The sequence below is a fragment of the Bactrocera dorsalis genome, chromosome 2 (assembly GCF_023373825.1).
Source record: "Bactrocera dorsalis isolate Fly_Bdor chromosome 2, ASM2337382v1, whole genome shotgun sequence".
Classification (NCBI taxonomy): domain Eukaryota; kingdom Metazoa; phylum Arthropoda; class Insecta; order Diptera; family Tephritidae; genus Bactrocera; species Bactrocera dorsalis.
The window spans coordinates 55,302,343-55,327,656 of record NC_064304.1 but is presented as its reverse complement, the minus strand read 5'-3'; the positions used below and the strand labels follow the sequence as shown (position 1 = coordinate 55,327,656).

The window sequence follows — 25,314 nt, the reverse complement described above, 5'->3', positions numbered from 1 at the left end:
TCCAGAAGGGCTTGCTTCCATTAGTCGATACCTTACAAAATGTGATGATCCGAGCCCAGATATTATGGGCCCTACGGTAAGTTATTGGGGCTGCCGAAACTGCGTACAACCACCAGGTATTTTAGGGGATGAGCCTTCAGACGAACAATATGCCACTGGCTCAGGACTTTTTAACATTTATTGAGAAGCCCAGATATCAGCCCCTCCCGTTAAAGCTTATGTTGCAACGGTAAATTCATCTCAGTCGTAGCATTAAGTGAAAGGTGCAACTGTTGTTTGCCAACTTTGTTTTAACGGACACCGAATACAAAAATGTCAACATTTCGTCTATCTTTCAATACCCGAAGAGTAGGATACAGTTAACCCGCCCTCATTATATTCCAATTGCGTTGGAGGTGGTTATGGATCTCGCGATTGTACATTGATTGCTTAAAGTAACATCATCGTCATGATACTATGCTCTGCAAAACAACGTTGTGAAGAGAGACAATGCCTATATACCCGTGGACACACCTTCAACACAGATATCACATGTATACCCATGACAACAATGCCATTTGAGGAAGGTACGGTAACTTCTCGTTAATGGAAACCAGACCATTTTACTAGCGAATGCGAAGGTCATCCTTATTGATCACAATATCAACGTGTTGCGCTCTCTGCGACCTTGGTTCTCAGTTAAGTTTCATTACCGATGCTACTACTGAACGTAGCTATCTACGTAAGCGTTTAAGGGAGATACTATCGCTTCAGTCTACAGTAAAGACCGTATAACGGTGCAAATGCAGGCTGCCTTCGGCAACAGCCGAGAGGGCTCAGCCGGGTAAGAATTTTTAGATTTTAGTTCCTTAGTATGCAGTCCTTTGCATAGTTAGTAATTGGACAAACCAATACCCGTGAGCTGTTTGCTGAATTCTGAATGATCAGTATAATTGTGATATCCTGTTAGCCTTGTATTTGTAGACTACTCGTTTCGCTCTAGCATAGAATGTAAATGTAAATTTACGATATGTAAACTTTACATACATATACTTACATATGCATGTACATATTATGTATGTATCATGTTGCGTGATGCAGTAATCCGTTGACCAAATGTACTTTAAAGCTTAGTACGAAGCTCTCAAGAAACGTAAAAACTTCATATAAAAAAACGCTTAAGAAACGGTCCAGAAACGTTCCTGCGATAAAGTTACTTGTGCTAGTACGCAGCTCTTAAGAAAGCTAGTACTAATTTTTAATACTTTTTTTCAATTAAATGTGAATATGGCAAACCTGGTTTTGCGAAGAAACATCAAATCAACAATTGTTTCTTGCAGGAAATTCGAAGTAATCGTCAAATTCATCCTAATTAGTTGAAATCATTATTATAAAGTATGTTCCATTTTGAAATGTTGTATAAAACCAACCAATCGTCAACAACATTCCTTAAATCTCAATGAAAATATTTGTGTTACCATACACATACATACATACATACGCACAAAGTTTGTTTACTTTGTTTATTCTCTCTTGCTCTTCTAATGTGGATCATTCACAATGCGTAACCAGCTGTCAAAATTACTTCAGAAATAATGTATTTTTGTTCTTGAGCAATTACTTGAGAGCTGCGTACCAACCTTAAGGAGGAATTCAATAAAGAAGCGACCTATTTTGTGATAGACTGGTGTACGATCCAGACGAGCTTTTTATTTGGCGAAAATTAATACGACAGATCCTTCAAATTATTATTAAATTATCTTAATTAATTATTAAGTGAGAATGATAAAAATCAACTAAATACACCGAGGTCCACACATTCCGTAGTTAGGAGCTGGAGTAGTATTTCTTCCGATTTGAAAAATTTGGTTTTAGGGTGGCACACTACATAGGCGTTATTCGTGAAAAGTTGGATACCTTTTTATTTTGATCTGTTTATAGGAAAGTGAAATAATTATACGGAATACGAAATTATGATATATGAGAAGTAGGCGTAACATAAGATCGTCATGCTGCTATAGAGTATAATAGCTTTGTTCATCTAACGGTTGTACGTATCATCTTAAACCAATGAAGATAGATAAAGGGTTATATATAAACATAATCAGGATGACGAGACGAGATGAGATCCGGCTGTCACTGTCTGCCGGGCCGCGACAAAATTTAATACGTATTATTCTTCTTATATTCCTATATCACAATACCAATATGGGCGAAATCGGACTAAAACCACACCCACTTCCCATAACACAATTTTAAATTCCATTTGATTCTTTCACTTTCCAATATAAAAAATTAAAAGGTAATTTTTTTTAATTTTTTTAATAATTTTCGATCATCCCACTGACTTAGGTTCTTATGATTGGCGATTGTATGTGAGGTACTTTATGAAACCCAGGGAATATTATTTAGTATGTGACATGCTAATAGTTAATACATAGATAAATTCGGGTCGATACTACCCCAAGTAGAATTATTTTAATTGTCTTTTTAAATTCTTCAGCCCCTCTGGAATATTGTCCTAATCTTTCAAGTTGGGCCGACTAATAGTTTCGGAGATACAGCCATGAAAACTTATGCGCTCAAGGCTAGCTTTATTGTCACTCATATTTTTAAAAGCGTTTTTCTCGAACTTGTGTTTTTGAAGTCGGTAGGGAAGATTTCTTGAGAACTACTCAACTGATCTTCATGAAATTTTGCACAGATCGTAAAGACTTGGACGAAGGATTCTTTTTCGATTACAATTATTTGAAAAAAAATATCGCGAAATTTTAATTTTAATTTTTTTTCTACGTCCTAGTACAAAGTTAATGCGGGCCATCTTTTTTCCTGAGAGGCACCGGAAATGGCGTCACAATAGCCGAGTATAAAATTTTTTTTTTTTTAATTTCAGAATTTTTTTGTTAATAGTGTATCTTTGTAAAAAAATAAAAACATCTAATAAAATATTTCATTGTTTATATGTGAAATATTAGAAAGAAGCTATTTTTTAACCGAGGAAACCTATGCAACCCCTTAAGGTATATCCCTGGTTTTGATTCGTGCTAGTTGAAGGAGTATATAATGTTTGATTGCACACGATGTCCTTACTTACTTGTTTTTATTATAAAATTTTAATAATTTTAAATATAACTTTTCTATCTAAAGAATTGGGATGAATAAAAGGGAAGAATTTAGTATACCGTCCCAGGATTTCAAGGACAAAAATAATATGGTCGGATAGAGGAGATCATCCTGATCAAGGATATAAAGCCGCAGGAAGCTTATAGCTTTCGAGTAATTCGCGTTTAAAGTTGAAAATTTGCAATATTTTAATTACATATTTTCGATACATAAAATTAATTTTGCACTTATATTTTTCACTTTTATATCCACTAGCACTACACTAATTCATTTGTACGCATATAGTGCAAAAATAGTTTTAAATATACATTTAAGTATTTTTGAATTATGATTATTTAAGAATAACAAATAAATTACAAACTGTCACATTATCTATGTTACCTTATCCACATCACTTGTAAAATAACTAAATGAAATAAAGTGAACAGATTATACCCCAAATACGAGAATCAACAACCTATAAAAAAATAACCCTGGTCGGCCTAACACCGGGGTGTATCAAATTTTTTTCGCGTTAAACTCCTTTTTGCGTGGGCGGCCTTCGGTCGCGCTTCAAAAACAATAACCCTGGTCGGTCCAACACCGGGTCCAACACCGGGGTGTATCAAATTTTTCTCGTAGAACTCCTTTTTGTTAGAAATGTTTAGAAATGTTTTAGAAATGTTTTTAATCTTGCAATAACTTTCCTAAAACTACTAGAGGTAGATATAGAGCTATATATACAAACATTGTCCGGAAAGAGTCGATTTAAAAAAAACATAGAACCAATCTTTACATTTCTTTCAAAACTTTCAATATAGGCTCCTTCTGCGTTGATGCAGCGCGATTTCTAAGCATTGAAGGCGTTACGGAAGGCATTCTTCGGAATACCCCTGAGAGCCGAGATGCATGCTGCTTGGATCCTCTTTCATCGGCCTTTTCAGTCAAGGAAACGTTGGGATGCTGGTGTAGGTTAGGCGGTGTCAGTCGGGGCGTTGCCGTGGTGCAACTTCCAATTGCCGGCGATGTCTTGTTAGATGGGATTGGCCCTTCGTTTGAGTTTCTGGAGGACTTCTACGTAAAACTGACGGTCTGAGTTCAAAAATTTGAGTACACAAGTTACATTGTCGGAGTTTGTCGAAGTCGCAGGTCTCCCAGCACGGTCTTCATCAGCGACCTCTTCCCGGCCCTCCAAAAAGGCCTGGTGCCACCAAAACACACCCCTTCTTGCTAAAGCAACATCTGGGTAAGCCTGTTTGATCATATCAACCGTCTCTGTCGCAGATTTACCGAGTTTCACACAAAATTTAATCGCGCACCTCTGTTCTAACGTACGCTACACGTCGCGCGAAAATATTTGTCCTGGCTCTCCAGGTGCTCGAAGGCAACTGACCAGCCGCTCGTTCGTTAGCTAGGAACGCCCTCTACCATGCGCGCACACTCCAAAGTACAATCGCGGCGGAAGAAAATCAGTCTTATTTCTTTCAGAACAAATCTTGTATATAAATGTTCAGAATGACGAAAAAGTTCGAAATATCTGTCTGTTCGTCCGCCCTCCCCTGCGGGTAGGGGGTACCACCGCATGGTTCAGGGGGGAACCGAATTTACCCGTGGTAAGTTATGCCTGTCATAAGAGGCGACTAAAATCCCGCATGCACTGTGTCTGTCAATCTGGGCTTGCCTTGAAATGTCAGCATAGTCCATGTCAGATATAGTGCTATAGTATTCATCGTAAAACATGGTTATTATACACTGTACATTTTAATTCCTGGTATTCCGAATGTGTTTTCGTTTACGATTTCGTTTACGAAGGGTTTTACGAGACACATGTCATCATACAGCCGGGTTTTAAAGAATTCCTAGGAGTTCTTAAGGGCTCGACTGGCAGTAGCGCAAGCTACAAGTCACACCAAAGACTAAAACGTGGTACCACGGGGAGCAGTTTGCCCTTGGAGGTAACTCCAATCTGCTCATTGGGTTTTTGGCCCTTTGTGAAGATTCGTGATGGCTGTGGTTTAAACCTAAATGCAGGAAGGGCATTTGTCCATTGTGGAGTCGCACTGCGGCCGGGAGTACGGCAGAGGTTTAGATGGGCCTCGAACCCGACCAAGGTGGCTAGGGTGTTTTCTTTTGGTTTACACCCGAACCAATTGAAACCAAAGTATAAGTGTATGTAGAGCACTCATGCTTTGGTTCTTCCAGAGTATGGTGTTGTGCGTGACTTATGCTTTGGGGCGCTGATCAACGCATTGTTTTGATCTATGTGCTTCTAGCAATAGAAAGCACCGTGGATTTGAGTCTTCGTGGACAGGTATTCCCGTTAAAACACATTGGATTCTGTTCGTCCGTCCATCCATGCAAGCTATAACTTGAGTGAAAATTGAGATTACTTCATGAAACTCGGTATACAGGTTCCTTAGTACAAAGAAAGATGTACGTAATCGGACCACTACGCCCATAAAACGCCGTAAACCGAAAAACTTTAAAGTGCCATTATTAAGCACTAAATTAAGATATATAGTAGAACTATAACTTCGCGAAAGGGATCGCAATAGCAAGGGGCACCTGTGGGCAATAAAATGTTTAAAAGGTGGGCGTGGCCTCATCCTCTCCTCTAATAAGTTTAATGTACATAGCTCCTAAACTACTAAAGCTACAATAAGCAAATTTGCTAAACGGAAATATTACAAGAACTCCTACCAACAGTGTGCAAAAGGATGAAAACGGAAAATGACCACGCTCACTCCCCCGCTCAATCTAACGAGTTGGTACAAGTCGGCTTTATGGGATCCGATGTAACAAATTGGGCGATATCTCGAGACCCCACTTATATTGATATCTTCTAACCTAAAATTGTTCAAATCCAACCATTTGGAAGCCTCTAGATACCCAATATTTAGACCTTAGTACCTATACTTTGATGACTTTTGATCGAAAATATTGGTATGAGATGTAAAATTGAAAATCAGCGATAGTCTTTTCTAACAATGGTAACCGTTTTTTATACATACATACATATATCAAAAAGCAATCAGGTGATTGAGCTGTTTTGATGATACACACATATGTTGCTCTTTAGTACGCAGGCTCCTTTTTCTACTTCTTTCTTTACTATAGGAATATCAAGATCTTTATGAATATTTTCATTACGCATTAGGGCGGGTCGATTTAAAAATCGCTCATTGCTCTGTGAAAATCGTATTCTAGAGATCAAAATAAGAAACTTTGCCGAAGGAGCCATACCTCTAAAACGAATTTTGATGTCCCCCAATTCGGGTCGAACTTTTGGGTAGGGGCAAATTTTGAAAAATCCCACTTTGACGCATTTAGAGTGCTCCAATCGAGTCCAAATGTATGACCGACCCCCACTAACTTTGGACGGCCGATCCACCAATGCCAGTGGCACACCCCCTGGAACTCCCCTGGGGGGTTCCCCATACAATCATTTGAAAAAATCACCATTTTTGGCCTTTACATGAAAAAATCAGCTAAATGGCTATGTTTTTTCTTTATTTTTATTTATTTATTTATAATAATATCTATTTTTTCTCTTAAGAAATTTATTTAGTCGGAATATATGTAAATGAAAAAATTAATTTAGGTGAGTTATAGAAAAGAAACTAAAAAAAATTATTGTTTGAAGTCTTTTTTACTTTCAAGTCTGGGCAATTTCGCACGGCTCTCTAATGTCGTCGCTATAACAGCCTCTACATTTTCCGGTATAACCCGTTTGGAAACGCTTGCTAGCAATTGGACATGTCGTTCCGTTCCTTGTATGTGTGATGGAATTTTTGGATCATTAAACGGTGGATCATCTTGATTTAAATATTCGTTCAATGTATCCTACGGAATGCTTCGCGTGAATGGTGGTTCAAATACGATATTTATATCATTCAAATTGATCATTTCCGTATAACTTGTGCAATTAAAGTTTATATCTGGTTTTTTATAAATTCTAAGTTCCATTGGCTCGTCAACATCGGTTCGATAGCGTAGAATTTTCTTGATGCCACAGTCGCGCTTTTCTTTCCTAGCATCAAACAACATTGATAACAAGATATTTTCCGAATGCGCATAATATGAATTATCTTTAATTAATTGATTGACAATTTTGCGTAAACGAGGTTCTAGAAATCGTGACCAACCAATGAACTTGAAAATAATGCACAGCCGTACACGACAGAGCTGTAATACTTGATATTGAAGTACATTGGCACATAACATTTAATTATAAATTCAACCATAATTCTTAAATTTGCATCTGGATTTTCCGTTGTCACATATAATCGCAATAATCTAGCGGCCTTGGTGAGCCACCGAGAATGTACAATTTTCCCTGGTTTGATGTTAGCCAGATCCACCGGAACCACGCCGCTAGAAATTGCATGGGCCATGTCGTATAAGTACATCGAATCGGTGGAAAATTCTTTTTTTTCTGGAGCAGGGGGCATATTTTGCAACTCAATTTTCTGAAAGCCGTCCACCACCTAAAAATATATAATAATAAAATAATTAAAAATGGTTGACAATTATAATAAATGAGTGATACCAATAACTTACCGGAAGAGTTTCGGTGTTCGGTTTCGATTTGACGGCTCAGTTTTCCGGTTGCCGATCTTGGTCCAGTGCTGGTTGATTTATCCAAAGCTTCAAACAAATGCCGAAACGGAAGTTCGTTGAAGTGTAGAAGGCAAACAAACCAATCCAATGATCTTTTTAACAGCAATTCGAATCGTCGTATAATTCCACCGTGTGGGCCAGTGTTTGTTGGCTTACCGTCAGTGCATATTCCAATTAATGTATCCAGTGATATATTTTTATCGTTGAAAAAACCATTTCATTTGGTTGTTTTGTATTCAGCGGTTTCATGTTCCAGTCTTACGTAACCAATCAATTCAGAATTGGGTTCTCTCAAAATAACAAGATGAGGTTCTTTTACCATCCTAGTATGATACTTCTCATCAATTTTATCTATCTTTAAAGTATCATCTTTTCTGCCATCGAATGAAAACGCTAACAAATTGGTATCATCTAACCGTTTACGAAGCACTTCTTGTCTGCATTTCTCTTTTTCTCTGCGAACTTTCGATTTATCCATGATGAGAGGTTTCCCATGCTTATCTTTAATTTTAAAATCTTGCAAAAGAGCGGTTCCCAATGCTGATGCTAATCTGTCAGGCACACCAAATCTGTCACATACCAAGGCAAAGTTAAAACAATCGTATCTCTCTGTGTATTGTGAACTTGTGCTTCTATCCATATCTTCTTGAACCGGTGGCGGTGGGTTTGTTGAATCATCGGGATCTTGGTATGTTGGCATTGATGACATAGACGTTGCTCCTTGCTCTTCAGTTTCCATCATAAATGCATTCATTGTTAGTCTTCTCTGATTATGTTGATCGTGCATGAACTCTTTGAGGCGTTCGGGAACCCAGACGCATGCCCATGGAGCTGCCTTCAAATCGCATTTATGTACATGTTCCAATGTAAAAAATTGTTTCCAGAGATTTTACATACTCTCTAAATTGTTGGGTGTTATTTCTTCTCTTGATTTGCTCTTGATACTTGTCAAGGAATTTATTCAATTTATTACATACACTTTTTTTCAGCATCATTTCCATCAGAGTTCGCAAATACTCATCACTGAGAAGTAAAATTTCTATCTTCCTCCTCAGTACAACACAATTGAGGAGCAATAAATTTTGATTTCCTCAATTGTGAGTTCAAAGGAAAGAGTGCTCTTCTAGAATATTTCTCTTTAATACTTATCTTATCTTTTCGCTCTAATATTTACCGCAAACGTACGTGCTCCTCAAAATAATACTCCTCACAAGAGCGCTAAGTTTCTTTTTCTCATCTCAGGTTTCAGAACTCAGTATTTTGTATCGCTGATAAACTCAGTGATGCAGCAGAGAGTGCTCTTGAGCAATTTCTTATTCTCTTAGAGTATGTATATTTATAAATTTATGTTAAAGTTTAATTGTTGTTGGTGTAAATATTAACAGTGTTGGGTACATGCATGATTAACCGTTAATTTAAGTTGTATTGTGTCTATGTAAATAATTTAAAAGATGAGTTTTATTTTTCGCATCACTTGAACACTCAGAGCGATAAAAGTAAAGAGAATGCGTTAGGCAAAGAGTTATCTTTTAAAAATGCTCGCTCATGCTAATATATGAGTGAGCCAAATACGTGAGGAGTTTTTTTGTGATGAGAATGTTAGTTAAGCTTGCGCTCCTGAGTATTTGAAATGATGTCCTCTTGCGGAATATTACTCATCAGAGCAAGAGCGTATTTTGATGGTTTTACGAACTCTGGTTTTACGAACTCTGATTTCCATACCAAGTTTTTCCCAAAATCCAATCAACTTATCTTGTACTTGAATAGTGAATGATTTATGGGAAAACTTTTTTTGTTCTGTTTTAGCACGTTCGCTTATGTAAAAATAATATCTCAAGATATCCAGATGGGTTGGTAAATTAAGATCAGTCAAATCAGTAGACACACCAAAAACAGTAACATCATGCTTGAGTATATGACTCATTGGGTTTTCGATAGTTGTTGATGTAGTTGTTTCATCTTGCGGTGTAGAAGATGGTGGATTCATTGTAAACTTTTTGATTTGGAATGGTCACTTCACTTATTATTTGCTTTGAAATACCATAGTGGTTATTGCTTTAGTTCTCCTCACTTTCAGAGGTAATAAGAATGAAATGGTAATTTCAATTCTATTTCAAAATTTGCCCCTACCCAAAAGTTCGACCCAAATTGGGGGACATCAGAATTCGTTTCAGAGGTATGGTTCCTTCGGGAAAGTTTCTTATTTTGATCCCTAGAATATGATTTTCATAGAGCAATGGGCGTTTTTTTAGCCTCCCCACAAATCGACCCGGCCTATTACGCATGTACCATGGCGATAAAGTGATTGTTCTAAGCATTTCGATTGATTTGTAATATATCAATATTAGTTGCACGGTCGTACCCCCACAGTTGAATGCCATACATCCAAATCGGCTTTTTGACCGCATTATATAAAAGCACTTTATTGTCTAGGCTAAGTTTAGAGTTTTTTTTAAAAGCTAATTTAAATTTGCAGCTCTAATCTTCATACGTGTTATTTTACTAGAGATGTGTTTTCTCCGCGTAAGCCTTCTCTCTAAGTGAATACCAAGATATGTTTGTTATCACTTGGGGTACTAAAATATTGTTTATTTTTACTGCCGGGCACATTTTTGGTCTAAGCGAAAATGTAACATGCTTACATTTCTGTTCATTCACATTTATTCGCCAATTCGCTAGCCATTCTTCGACAGACATTTGTTACGGCTCACTATAGCTGTGTCATCCGCAAAAGTTGAAGTTAATACATTGTTGGAAGATCTGCTGTATATATGATGTGTAGAGTTGGGCCTAAAACGCTGCTCTGTGGTACACCAGCCCTTATCTGTCTTTCATCCGATATGAAATCTCCTACTTTCATCATAAATTGTCTATTGTTTAAATAAGAATCCAATTTTTTATACAATTCTATTGACATAATGTTTTTAATCTTATACAAATTATTATTTTCGTGGAGAAAAGTCATCTTTGATAGTATCAATTTTTCGAAAGATTGGTTTGTATGAAGACGGCTGTGTTAAGTCTTTCCCAGGTGTATCTATCAATATAATCTGTGACTTTTTTCATGAATTATGTAGGATAGTATCCGAGATTAAGAATTACATTGAAGAGCAAAGAGAACACTTCTACAGTAATATTTGGTAACTTAATTAGCATTTTCTGGGTAATACTATCATGCCCTGGCGAATTTTTAGGGCTAAGTTCTTTTATGACTAATAATTTCAGAAGTGAGTAGACAGCTTAAAGTTGTTCTTTGGGCAATTAGGATGGAATACCTTTTCTAGGTGATTTGCGAAACAAGTAGCCTTCTCTTCGTCACTTCGAGCCCAATTTCCCCCCAAGTCTCGTATAGGCATGTTGGCTTCATGGACTACTGGGGTTTCCAAAGGGATTTTAACTTGCTTGAATTTAGACACAGCTTCTTTATATAAGTTAACATATCACAGTAGCCCACAACAACAGGTGCAGTATGCCTGTGATTGCAACGCAAGCAAAAACATCAAAGGTGCGAAGCTCATGTTGCAGACATAACAACGGAAACCCTTGCCAGTAGCAAACGAGACCAACAGTCCCAAACCGTGAGAATTGCCGAATCAGCATTATGGAATCATGCGGCTGTCCACGTGAGGTGATGGCAAGTAGATTTGATAGGTGTTAGGTATTTAGGTGCAGCACCGAAAAGTTAGTTGTAATAACTCGATCGCCGCGAACGGCTGCCCTACATAGTAATCCAAACCTTGTGTTTTATTTACTTATACATTTCTGCGTCGAATGCTTCCTCGCGTTTAAGGGCTTTTTTAAATTTGCGTACAGCAAATTTTAATTGAAGCTGATTGGAAGAGGAGCGATTTATCTGACATACTCGTCTTGCACGTCTTTTTTCGTTTACAAGCTTTTCTAAGTGACTCGGCTATCGCATAAGCGGTGTCTACGCCAATTAAGAAGAAGAAGAAGAAGCTTTTATATTTCTCTATTAGAGATTTTTCTGAAACTCAGCGGCTTATAGCTATTGTTTGGTGTTGTTAAGACAGCTGCGTTAGTTATTATATCAAACAGTTCTCTTATTCTTTCGTGACTACTTACGTATTTTATTTTTAAGCAATTTGCTTTATAAGATGTTAGACCCACCTTTGAATCAACGAATATGGGTTATTTACATAGCTTCATTAGTACAGGAGAATGATCAGAAGATAGGTTAGTACATGTATCAACTGTTATGCGCGAAAGTAAAAATAAGATAAGTTTCTGACAATATTTACATCTTTATAACTTTCATCCCGAAATTGAATAAGTTCCAATTTATGTTGGTTAACATCATTAGAATTCCATATACATATCCTACATCCTTTTACTTGAAAAAGATTGCAACATTTGGTTTTGTGGTTTGATTATCTCTTGAATCGTATTTTGCGTTGTAGACATAAATTGGGTAAGGTTGAAAATCGTAGTTTCAACGTTTTCATTTTTTTGGGGCAATTGTATTTGTACCTTTGTATAGCTCCCTTGTATAGTATTGTCTTTAAGATTTACTGGTTTTTTTTCCCAACGGTTGTACCTATCACCTAAAACTAAGCAAGATAGATATAAGATGTGCCCAAAAAATAAGGTGATATTTGAATTTAAACTGCGCGCGTCGGAGGATTTGGAGAATTATTTTTTTTTAGGTTGGTAGTACTCTCAGTCACATTTATGACAAATTTCATGTCAAAATATTCATTAGTGTTTTAGATACGTGTCGTTTTGTGAGCTGCTAAAAGTGAGTTTTTCGTTTTTTGCGATGTCGAAATTTGTTGAGCAACGAATTCGCATTAAATTTTGTTTACGAAATCAATTTTCTGCTGCGGATACGTTGAGGATGGTGCAGAAAGCCTTTGGTGATGAAGCTATGTCTAAAAAAAATATTTACAAGAGGTATAGTGAGTTCCAAGCCGGCCGTGAACGTGTCGAAGACGAAGAGCGTCCAGGGCGACCATCAACCTCAACCGACGAAGCTCATGTTCAACAAATCAAAGATTTGATCGGAAGATCGATTAACAATTAGAGACCTTGCTGATGAAGTTGGCATATAGAAAGGCTCAGCCAATACCATTTTGAAGGATGTTTTAGGCCTCAAGCGTGTCAAATCTCGACTGGTACCGAAAACATTGAATTTTTTGGAAAAAATTCGTGATAATTTCGCCAAAAGCTCAACCCATATCGTTCCGCAACCACCTGATCTGGCGCCGTGCGACTTCTCGCTGTTCACCAAGTTCAAAAGACCGCTCCGAGGACACCGTTTTTATACGATAGAGGAGATTCAAGCCGCGGCGAAGACGGAACTGAAGGCCATCCCGGAAAGTGACTACAACCAGTGTTTCGAAGATTGGAAAATCCGTTGACATAAGTGCATTGCATCGGGAGGGGATTACTTTAAAGGGGATGAAATTGATTTGGAAAAATAAATAAAGAATTTTAAAAATAAATACAATGTCACCTTATTTTTTGGGCACAGAGTATATGTATATCAGAGAGCTGCAACGAGTACGATTAAATCAGAACAAACACTCGTGCCAAAAACACAATTAAATCAATTCAGTTCATCATAAACAACATTTTTGATCATTTCGAGTACTCGTAAGCGTCAACTGATTTGATGCAACACGAGTTCTTCGCCAATCACGATCGAGTAAACGGTACGGCTGGCTTCGGTTCCAATCGTATCATGTCAGTTCATATCGTTCCGACGATTGTTTGGTTCGATGTGAAACTGCGGGTAAACTACGAGTACAACAAACAACAGCAATTATCTGCTGGATTGATTTGAATCATGTGTTGCAAAAAATGTATCAGCTTTGAACATCTGCGCACATTACAAATTTTCGATGTGTAAACAATGGAAATTCCATCGAGTACGTACATACTTACATTTGTTGTATGTATGCACTCGATGGAATTTCCATTATACATATAACATATGTACATATGTATATATATGCAATCATATGTATTTAAAATAAAACAGAAGTGCACGACTAATATCGGTATTCTGCGTGAGACGATTGTCTCATGTCTCTAATTGTCACAATAGTAATTTAGTGACCCTGTAAGTCAGGAGTCTCATTTTGGTATTCTGGCAGACACAGTAAAGTAGTATACTGTATAGTAATATACTGTATCTGCCAGAATACCAAAATAAGACTCCTGACCGACAGAGTCACTAAATGAAGATTGTGACAATTAGAGACATGAGACAATCGTCTCAAGCAGAATACCGATATTAATCATTGTTTACAAACCGAATGCTGTCGATCATTTCATTCATTGAAGCATTATGAACAAAATTTTATTACTCCTTGCAGTTCTCAGATATACAGTTAATCACATAAATAAGTATACACTAGGTATGACGGGATTATTCACCTCACAGTTTTGTTAAATAACACAAAATAAAATAAAATAATGCTTCATTTATTTGAGAGAAACGTAGGGATCATCTTCAGTACAGAAATATTTACAGAATGACTAAAATAAGATTTTTTTTGAATTTTATACAAAATCTGATATAAAAATATGTCACAAAAGTAAGTATACGATAGATTAGGTGCTAGAAAAAGTAAGTAAAAGGCAATATTAAATTTATATTCTAATATTTAGTTGGATAACCTTTAGACTTAATAATAGCTTTAAGTCGTGATGACATTGATTTCACCAAGTTGTGTGTTACTGCTGCTGGTATCTTATTCCACTCCTCGTCAAGGATACTTTTTAGTTGTTCCTTGTTTTTTATCGAATGTTTACGTACTTGACGCTTTAAATGTTCCCATAGATGCTCGATAGGGTTTGTATCCGGTGATTGTGGCGGTGTTTTCAATTGTTTTGGTACGTTGTATAAAAGCCATTCTCGCACAATATTCGATGTGTGTTTGGGGTCATTGTCTTGCTGGAAGATGAATGACCCCTCCATGTTCAGTTTAATAGCACTTTGTTTTAAATTATTTTTTAAATGACGCCATGCACCCCCAAACCATGACCGAACCCCCACCATGCTTAACAGTGCCAGTCATATTCATAGGATCTAACTCTGCGTTAACTTTTCTCCACACCTTTTCACGACCATCGGATCCACTTATACTAAATTTACATTCATCTGAAAATATGACTTGGTTCCAGAATGTTTGGTCATGCTTTACGTAATCTTTTGCAAATGCGATCCGTTTATGTCGGTTGACGGTACTCACGAAAGGCTTTTTCCTAATACTACGTCCATGATAGCCAGCATTATATAATATACGTCGAATGGTTTGGGTACTACATTGTTTTCCAATCTCATTTTCTATTTCAGATTTCAATTTAGGGGCACTAATTTTGGGATTTGTTCTTACTTTGCGTACAATTAAGCTATTTTCCCTATGACTGAAGACCCGAGGGCGACCGGAGCGCGACTTATTTGCTATGTTCCCCACAGTTTTATACTTAGTAACGATATTTTGTATTGTAGCAAAACTTTTATCTACTAAACGACCGATTTCACGTAAAGATTTATTTTCTTTGTTATGTTTTATTATCAAAGTTTTCAAATCGTCAGAAATCTCCTTTCCTTTCGGTGCCATTGCTGAAAATTATGTCATAAATTCAAAAATATATATTTCTTCAATTGTTTAAACTCACGTTCTATTGTTTATTTAAATTGCTTAAACTTTTGTAAATCAAAACCAGAAATAAGATACATATATTCACCGAGCAAGTCACTCTGTATACTAACTTTTGTGATGTCAATTTCATTCTCATCACCAACAAAGCCATGCGCGCCTATCGGGTTTTAAAATTAACAGTTAAATTTGTGTGCTTATAAAAGCGCATACCAATACGCAAATTCCTGGAATATTTTTTTTTTAAATATACTTATATTGGAGAAATGCGGTAATTCCAACAATTTGTAAAGACAGAGCTGGTGTATACTTACTTATGTGACTAACTGTATATAAATACAAATGATCAGGATGACGAGAAAAGTTGAAATCTGGCTGACTGTCTGTCTGTCCATCCGTCCGTGCAAGCTGTAGCTTAAGTAAAAAATGATATATCTCGTTGAAACTTGGTATGTGGATTTTTAAGTACAAAAAAAATTAAGTGTTCGTAGATGCGCCTAATCGAAATAAATTAAGACATATAGCTGTAATTTGGTGCGGAAAATCGCAGTAGCAAGGGACACCTGGGGGCAAACATATTTGAAAAAGTGGGCGTGGTCCCGCCCTCTAACAAGTTTAATTTAAACTAAACTTCTTAAGCTACAAAAACCAAATTTTGCTGAGTACGAATCTTATATGAACTTCTACTGACAGTCTGAAAATGGATGAAATCGGAGGATAACCCCGGTCACTCCCCATATAACGGGTACTGTTAAAAACTACTAAAAGATAAATTAATGACAAAATACGTCAGACATATAGAAGGTGGTGTTAAGTTGGGCGATAGGCGTGGCGCCGCCACTCTCTTCTCGGTAAGGCCAATCTGTTGCCATTTAAAATTTCTAGATTTTTACCATTTGGCGTGCCTGGTTGAAATTTTTGATATTGCCGCTTATTTGATTGGAGTACCTTTCTTGTTTACGTTTACGTCTTAACAGATGGTTTTTTTTTGTGCCCACTTTTAGATATCCAAAATGGATAAAATTGGGTGAAAATTTGGTCCAACCCCCCTATAACTGATAACAGGATTTTCAAATATTCATTACCCTTAATGATTAGTGATAGGATGTGAGATATTTTAACAGGTGCTACTTCGGACTGAGTAGGCAGTAATTGAGAAGTTAAGGCCTCTCTATTTCTATATGATGCATGGATGAACGATGACAACATCTGATGAGTCGACGTTACTAGTTTTCGAGAGGAAGGTTCTGCGGAAGATTTAGGGTCCTTTGCGCTTTGGCCACGGCGAATATCACATTCGATAGAACGATAAGCTGTATGAGATATACGACGACATTGACATAGCTCAACAAAGACAGCGGTTGCGCTGGTTAAGTCATGTCGTACGTACGGATGAAAACTTTCCAGCTCCGTTGTAAAGACCAGGTGGAGAAGGACCTGGCTTCCCTTGGAGTTTGCAATTGGCGCCACGTTGTGAAAAGAAGAAACGACCGGCGCGCTGTTAACTCGGCTATAATCACGTAAGCGGTGTCCACGCCAGTAAAGAAGACATGATAATTGGCAGAAACATATAAAATCGAGTCAATACTGCACCCAACTCCCATATACTAGTTATTATCCTTGACTCGAGGTGTAATCCGCCGTTTAATAGGAAAAATAAATTGTATTTTAGTAAAAATAATAACGATTCACAGCTCAGAAGCAAAATTTAAATTTGAGCATCGGAAAAAGATCAATTTACAAAATGTATTTACTGACAGAAAAGGATAGTTAGTTTTTTTAGCGGATCAAATTTATTACTGGTAACTACTTTAAATTGATGTACAGAGGAACAGGAGAACAGCTGATGTGATATTACTGAGCAACGAAACAATTATCAAGCTTGCCAGATGAATAGTTCGTTACTCGGTAGAACTTGGTCTGATAATTTTATAAAAACAAAATACATGTAAAAAACTACAGAATAATGCCTAACGAATTCACAAGGCTGGTCTGAATACCTCTATTGTTTTTAGCTTGAGTCGTAAAGAGCTACAAATTTTTTTACTACAGCACATCTCGGTAAACAACATTACGGAACTTATTGTTTTCAACGCAAACAAAAGAATTTCCTTCTGTTGACACCCGCAAACAAGAGAAACGTGTGAAATGTAAGCGGTGCTCAGGTGCACTGTTATAAAGAATATTTTATTTATATATATTTATTTAATACGAATATTTATTAATTGAGTTTTCCAAAGAATTGTTTGTCCAAGTGCAGTTAACAAAACAACTGCAACTTCGCTAACGAAAATGCAACAGTTAACAAAATGTACCATTAATTCCACTAACGAAAATGCAACAGTCAACAAAATGTATCATTAATAATGGTCCGAGAACGTTTAAGGTTAAATAACGACTGAATTTATTCAATATGGATAAACATGTCTTTACAGTTTATGAAAGGATATAACAAAAGAGAATATAGAAAAGTAATACAGAGTTGCAAGAGGTACATGGTTGTAATTTAAAGTACATATTCATTTAATACTATTTACTACGAACTACTTCGCCTCCACAACACCTCCTCTCGAAGTAGAGAGCTTATTCTTCTTCTTGATTGCATTCGGTAAGGCCCAAACTTGATGAACAATTACTATGCTTCAGTTCCGTAAGACCCTTGGTTAATATGTCCGCTGGCATTTTCTGTGTTGACATATACTCTAGTGTAATTGCCTTATCTCGTACGCAGTCTCGGATAAAATGATGCCATACATCAATATGCTTCGTCCGAGGGTGGAAATTCGAAGATACTGCTAACTTTTGTGCACTCTGGTTATCGTTAAATAACTTTACGCTGGTACACTCAATTCCCACCTCTTTCAAAGCGCCTTTTAAATAAAGGGCTTCCTTAGCCGCCTCAGTTATGGCGATGTACTCTGACTCAGTACTGGAAAGTGAAACAGTACGTTGCTTCCGTGCTTCCCAACTTATAGACGACCCAGCATATATAAATGCAAAACCTGAATACGATCGTCTGTCTGTTGAATTTGCTCCCCAATCAGCATCGACTACACCATACAAATCTGCACCTGTCTTCTTATACAGTAAACCCTGTTGCACTGTGCCCTTGACGTAACGTAAAATTCTTTTTGCTGATTTCCAATGCTCTTCAGTGTAGTTGCTGTTAAATTGACTCATAAAATTTACGGCATACGCTATATCTGGTCTTGTAGATACCGCTAAATACATCAAAGCGCCGATTAAGCTTTGGTATGGATATTTTGCCATAATCGCCTCTTTTTTTGTTGTAGGAATGGTAAGTTTGCAGTTCACTTCTATTGGCGTTTTCGAAGGATTGCACTCTAACATTCCGAATTGCTTCACTATTGATTCTGCGTATGTCTTCTGCGATAGAAATATTTCGCCTTTCTCTAGATTCTGATGAAAATCTATACCCAAACAACGATTGACGTGACCGATATCCTTCATATCGAAATGTTGCGAAAGCGTTGTCTTCGTTGTTTTTAACCAAATTTCGTTATTTGATGCTAACAACAAATCATCTACGTATATAATGGCCAACATTATGTTACCACCTTCTCGACGTGCGTAGAAACATGGATCAAATTTCGTTGATTTTAATCCAATCTTGTTTAGAGTTGCTGATAATTTGTGATACCACATTAACCCTGACTGTCGCAAACCATACAATGCTTTCTTTACTAAGCATACGGGGTTTTCTCGTTGTAGAGCTGCTTGCCACTCTCTTGCTGTTTGTTTTATTTCGCTACTATACTTTGTCAAACCTTTTAAGCCCACAGGTTGACCTCGTTGGATTTTCTTCAACACACTCATGAGTAAATCTGGAACATCCATGTAGATGTTTTCGTCTAGATCTCCATTCAAATATGCGGTGACCACATCCATCTGATGTATTTGGAGATCCAGCTCTGTACTCAGTGCTGTAAAGAGCCGTACTGAAGTTGACCGTGCAACCGGAGAGGAAACTTCATGAAAATCTTCCCCCGGTCGTTGAGCATAACCCTCTGCAACTAGTCGAACTTTCTTTAAATGTTCATCTTTGGTACGAAACACAAACTTGTTACCAATTACTTTACGATTCAAAGGCTTTTCGACTATTTGCCAAGTTTTGTTTCTCATATGTGCCAAAAATTCGTCTTCAAGCGCCTTTACCCATAAAGACGCGTCCTCGCACTTCAATGCCTCCGCCAAAGTTTGCGGATCATGAGTTATAAAACGTGCTTCGTTGCACTTGTAAAAATCATCTGGATCAGTACATCCTCCTCTGAATCATTATTAGCGGTTAACTGGCGATACACTTTTCGTGGTCGCCCCCTTTGCCCCGTACGTACATACGATGGTCGGCCTCTGCCCCGTAGTTTATTACCTACACCTACCTCACAATTAGACGCGTCTACCGATTCCTCATACCCACATTCAACCTCGCTATCTGTATTGCTATTTTTGAATATAACGTCCATTTTGTTTTCATATTCAACGTCTTTTTCATTTTCGTGCTCAAATTCTTCAAAAGTTCCATCAAAAGCAGATTTATCGATGAACTTTACATCACGACTTATTATAACGCACTTTTTAGTCTTTGAATACAAACGGTACGCTTTTGATTCGCATGAGTAGCCAACAAATATACATGGCTCAGCGCGCGAATCGAATTTTCCTTTTGAAGGATTTTTGTTTAGAACGTATGCTATTGTACCGAATATTTTCATATACGCCACTGTCGGATTTTTCTTGGTCCATACCCGGTATGGAACTTCACCCGTTGTTCTTGTTACACAACGATTTCGAATATAACACGCCGTATTCACCGCTTCAGCCCAAAATGATGGTGGTGCACCCGCATGTTTCATCATGCACCTAGCCATATCAACGAGAGTTCTGTTTTTACGTTCAGCCATACCGTTTTGCTGCGGAGTATACGGTGCCGTAAGTCGACGTTTGATTCCGCACTCTTTTAGAAATGTATTAAATTCATTATTACAATATTCACGCCCGTTATCCGATTGCAACGCTTTTATTTTCTTTCCCGTAAATGTCTCAACTTTAGCTTTATATTCTTTAAAAACATCCAGTACTTGTGATTTTTGTTTTATAAAAAATATTTCACACCATCTTGACTTTTCGTCAATAAATGTCACAAAATACTTCGCCCCGCCGTGGGACTCGCGCCTCATTGGTCCACACACGTCACTGTGCACAATCTCTAGCAGATCGCCAACTCTGTTTCCTTCTGATCTAGGAAAAGTTGCACGCACTTGCTTTTCACTTGCACAAATTTCACAATCAGAGAGTTTTTCTGTTTGTTTAAATTTTAAACCATATACCGAACCGTTTGCCATCGATTTCAAATCGCGTTCGTTAACGTGTCCCATTCTGTAATGCCACAAATCAATATTGTTTTTGTAATTTGCTAAATTTGCGAAATCTTTCGAAGTTTTTAAATAATACAAATTGCCAATTCGTTCGGCTTCCAATACCACTTCATTATCTCTGTTCATAATCACGGCTTCATTCTTTTTGAATTTAACTGCGTAACCCCTGTCGGTAATTTTAGCAACGGACAACAAATTCGTACGCAAATCAGCCACATGTAAAACGTTTTCTAAGTCTAAGTCAATTTGTTTTCCGCGAACGTTTGCTGTGGTGCACACTTTACCAATACCACTTATCTTCGTTGAGCAATTATTTGCCAAACTTAATTCGTCATTTACTATTTTAACACTTTCAAAAATGTTTTTATTCGCACTCATATGAGATGTGCACCCACTGTCCAAACACCACCTCATATTTCCTAAAGGGACGGCAAATGCTTTTTCTACTGAACATAAAGCCACTTTTGCCTTTTCGTTTGTTTCTTCACTCACACACGTATTTTGTTCTTGTTGTTTGTCATTACAATTTCTCGCGAAATGTCCCGGTTTACCGCACCGATAGCACTTTTTTGTTTCCTTTGAATTTGACGAATTACGATCAACATACGATTGGCTTTGTTTTTTCTTTATGTACAGCACGTTATTGTCTTCCACTTTGTCTTCTTTTGACTTTCGCGACTCGTGTTCTTCGAGAATTTTAACACGAAGAATGTCCGGCTTCGGTAGTTCATCTCGCGTTTCAACTGCACATCTAAATGTCTCGTATGACGCCGGCAAACTGTACAATAACAAAATTGCCAGTAGCTCGTCGCCAATTTCGACGCCTATTTCTTTAAGCTTCGCTACTGCATCGAAGAACCCGTTAAGGTGTTCTCGAACTTTCTCGTCTTCTGACATACGCGACAACGCTACACGTTTAAGTAACGTTGCTTTCCTGGCTGGCCCCTTTGATTGGAATGTCGATTCCAACCTTACCCAAATATCACGTGCACTTCTGCACTCCGAAATCAGCCCTAGCTCTGATGGCGCTATCGCCAACGTAATGTCCGCTGATGCCTTCTGGTCAGCATTTTTCCACTCGGAGAGTTTTGTCTCGTCTGTGGGACACAATTTGGTGCCATCAGCATATTCCCACAAATCATTTTTTATTAAAATTGCCCGCATTTGCAGCTTCCAAGAATCATAATTTTCCGCGTTTAGCGGCTCGATTCTTACTATACCAGCCATTATGCTGAAGTCTCAAATTATATTTTTATTATATTTTTTTCAATTGCACTTGCACTTTTATTATAATCGTCCAGTCGTTCGCGGTCACATGGAATTCTGGGCCCATAACCTAATGGTCCGAGAACGTTTAAGGTTAAATAACGACTGAATTTATTCAATATGGATAAACATGTCTTTACAGTTTATGAAAGGATATAACAAAAGAGAATATAGAAAAGTAATACAGAGTTGCAAGAGGTACATGGTTGTAATTTAAAGTACATATTCATTTAATACTATTTACTACGAACTACTTCGCCTCCACAACAATTAATTCTGAAGAATTTTAATAATTTGTATTTATTGTTCATTCAAGTGCATTTCCGCTAACGAAAATGCAACAGTTAACAAAATGTATAATAACTTTATTATTATTAATTGTACCACTTTGCAAAATGCACAAGACACATTTCCTAAGAATTTTTACGCAAGCATTTATTTTTAAGTTATTGCAAGAAAGCAAAATATTAGTATTTAAGAAAGCACCATAAAACGGAACGCTGATTATCGATTAAACCTTCAACCCAGTTGTTTAATTTTTCGTTGTTCATCACTTCGGTGAAAAAAGTGGGGCAGTCGGTAGGATTCCCGTGTATCCTTGTGTGTAAAATTTAAAATCAAGCTACATAAGAAAGGATATTGAATATTTCTATATTCGTAACGGGTAGAAAAAAAAATAAGTACAACGAATCCTTTAAAACATACAAAATATTTTTGCGAAAACGTTTAGTAAAAGTGACATTTGAACTTCATAAGATTGAAGAACGAATCCTTTAAAACATGCAAAATATTTCTGCGAAAACGTTTAGTGAAAGTGACATTTGAACTTCATAAGATTGAAGAACGAATCTTCTAAGCATACAAAATAATTTTTGCCAGAAAGTTTAGTGAGAGTGACATTTGAACTTCATAAGATTGAAGAAAGAATCCTTTAAAACGTACAAATTTTTCGAAAATAATACAAAAAAGGGGGTGAAGAAAAGGGTAAAAAAGATTTACTCTTATCGATGATAATTTCAGACAACAACCGAAATATGAAGATATACCCATATTAACAACTCATCAGCCAACTGCACATCCTAATCAACTTTATAATCAACATAGTGACAAATTTTTTCCATCCTTGGAAACACATCCAGATCAACTTCAAACCCAACACAGAGCCAGACAAACAGCAATATAATATTCAACAACAACACCAGAAACCAACTGCACATCCTAATCAACTTTAAACTCAACATAGTGCCAAATTTTTTTTCCATCCTTGGAAACACATCCAGATCAACTTCAAACCCAACACAGAGCCAGACATACAGCAATATAATATTCAACAACAACATCAGAAAGTGAGAATCCGATTAACTATATTATTTATAATTATTATTATTATTAAATGTATGTAACTGAAAAAATTAGCATAGAGTAAGAAATTGAAAAAAAATTACTATATACGTCTGGAAAACAAGAGAAAAAAAGGGAAATAAAATGGCAGTACCAGTTCAAAACTATCTTACTATAAACCCTTTAAAATATCTTAATAACTTACCTGAATTCTGTGGCGACTCAAGAGACCTACAGACATTCACCACACTTATTAACCGAATACACCCACACCTACAAACATATGATGAACTGGCCCAACTAGTTTTTTCGGACATAATAAAATCAAACCTAAAGGGAAGAGCAAGACAGGCAATAGAAATAAACTGCCACGCGACCTCATGGGCAGAGATTAAAAACATACTACAAAATAATTTTGGGGATAGACGTTCTTGCGAAGAACTCTTTGACGAATTACGAAGCGTGACCTTTAGAACAAATACTTTAGATTTTTACAACGACATGAAAACCAGGTTACACAGGTTAAATAACAAATTAGTAACCATTTTAGGAGAAACCGAAGCAACTAGAGAGAGTGCGATGAACAACAAGCGCACTGACCTCAATATCTTTAAAAACAAACTTCCTGAACCAATGAAATCAATCCTTTTCTGTAGGAACCCAGAAGACTTGGAACATGCTATGGACATACTGTTCCAAGCCGGGTACGCACATACAGGGAACAATAACGTGAACAACAGCACAGAATTTAAAACTCATTCAAGTAATAGGAATACTGACTATAGAAACAATACACAATACAATAAAAAAGACAGTAGGAATAGAACACAGTACGGGAATTCCCAACAACTATTCAACAGAGGGAATTTCCAACCAATGCCCCAAAATAACGGAAGAAATTACCAACAATCCCAACCATACCAACAAGCAAACCCACAAAACCCCAGTCCTCAAAACCCATCCTTCCAGAGACCAAATTTCAGAAACCAACCGGAACCTATGGACATAGGAAAAATAGAAGTGGCTGAAAATTTTCAGGAATCAGCCTCAAGAATAAATTATCATTTATAATAATAAAAACAAAGATAGATTTTATAAGACTTATAATAGACACAGGCGCAACAAACTCCATTTTAAATCCGGGTATCTGCGACCCCAAAAGAATTCATCCAACTAGCCCACTTTTAATTAAAACCCTCCAACATCGTATTTACGTTGACAAAAAGACAATAGTACCCATGTTCGAAGAATTTAGCGACATTGGAACTAATAAACCAATAGAATTTTATATAATAAAATTTCATAACTTTTTTGACGGTCTAATAGGTAACGATATATTGAGACCACTAAATGTCTGCATCGATTATAGAAAGAACGAAATAAAGATCGGTAACAAGACACTCCCTATGCACTTCGAACCCGAAAACTTAAATGAAAGAAAGATAGTAGTACCAGATGACTCTGACCTAGTATATTATAAGGAAGAAAACGGCGGAAACATTGTAAGAGAGGGAATTTTAAATGTAAGAAATCAAGAGGCAAAGATAAACTTACTATCTGAAACCAATCGGGTGACTACACAAAAAGTAGATCACGAAAACTTTAACATAATCGAAAATAAAGAATCTAAACCATTGGCTGACCAAATTAGAATAGGACACTTGAACCCCGAGGAAAGGTCACAATTGTTGCAAATAATAAAAGGATATCGTAATATTTTTTACCAGGAAAATGAAGGACTTTCATTTACTTCAGCAATAAAACATAGAATTAAAACTACATACATATATTTTCTAAGTCATATAGGTACCCGTACGTACATAAGGAAGAAGTCACAGATCAAATCCAAGAAATGTTAAAACACGGGATAATTAGGAACAGCAATTCTCCCTACTCAGCCCCAATTTGGATCGTGCCAAAGAAGGCCGATGCCAGCGGGAAACCAAAGTGGAGACTTGTAATCGACTATCGTAAACTGAACG

The 25,314-nt window shown here is 36.9% G+C and overlaps 2 protein-coding genes across 6 annotated transcripts in view; both read right to left on the bottom strand.

Annotated features, from left to right (window-relative positions):
- The window catches only part of LOC109579552 (cyclic nucleotide-binding domain-containing protein 2), a 239,837-nt gene that overhangs the window by 116,590 nt on the left and 97,933 nt on the right, over positions 1 to 25,314 (bottom strand). The window lies entirely within an intron of this gene.
- LOC125776377 (uncharacterized) lies at positions 6,898 to 8,513 on the bottom strand. Its single transcript, XM_049448136.1, has 2 exons — positions 8,086 to 8,513; positions 6,898 to 7,401 (listed from the first exon to the last, which is right to left on the bottom strand). The coding sequence occupies exons 1-2, from the start codon at positions 8,486 to 8,488 to the stop codon at positions 7,358 to 7,360; spliced, it is 447 nt and encodes a 148-aa protein (XP_049304093.1). The 5' UTR covers positions 8,489 to 8,513; the 3' UTR covers positions 6,898 to 7,357.

Bases quoted from the DNA above. Each gene is read 5' to 3' on its own strand.
- LOC125776377 (XM_049448136.1), bottom strand. From the start codon at position 8,488: ATGCACGATCAACATAATCAGAGAAGACTAACAATGAATGCATTTATG. The intron at 7,402-8,085 runs TCGATGGCAGAA...AATTGTACATTC, and splicing joins CAATTTGTTAGCGTTTTCAT to TCGGTGGCTCACCAAGGCCG.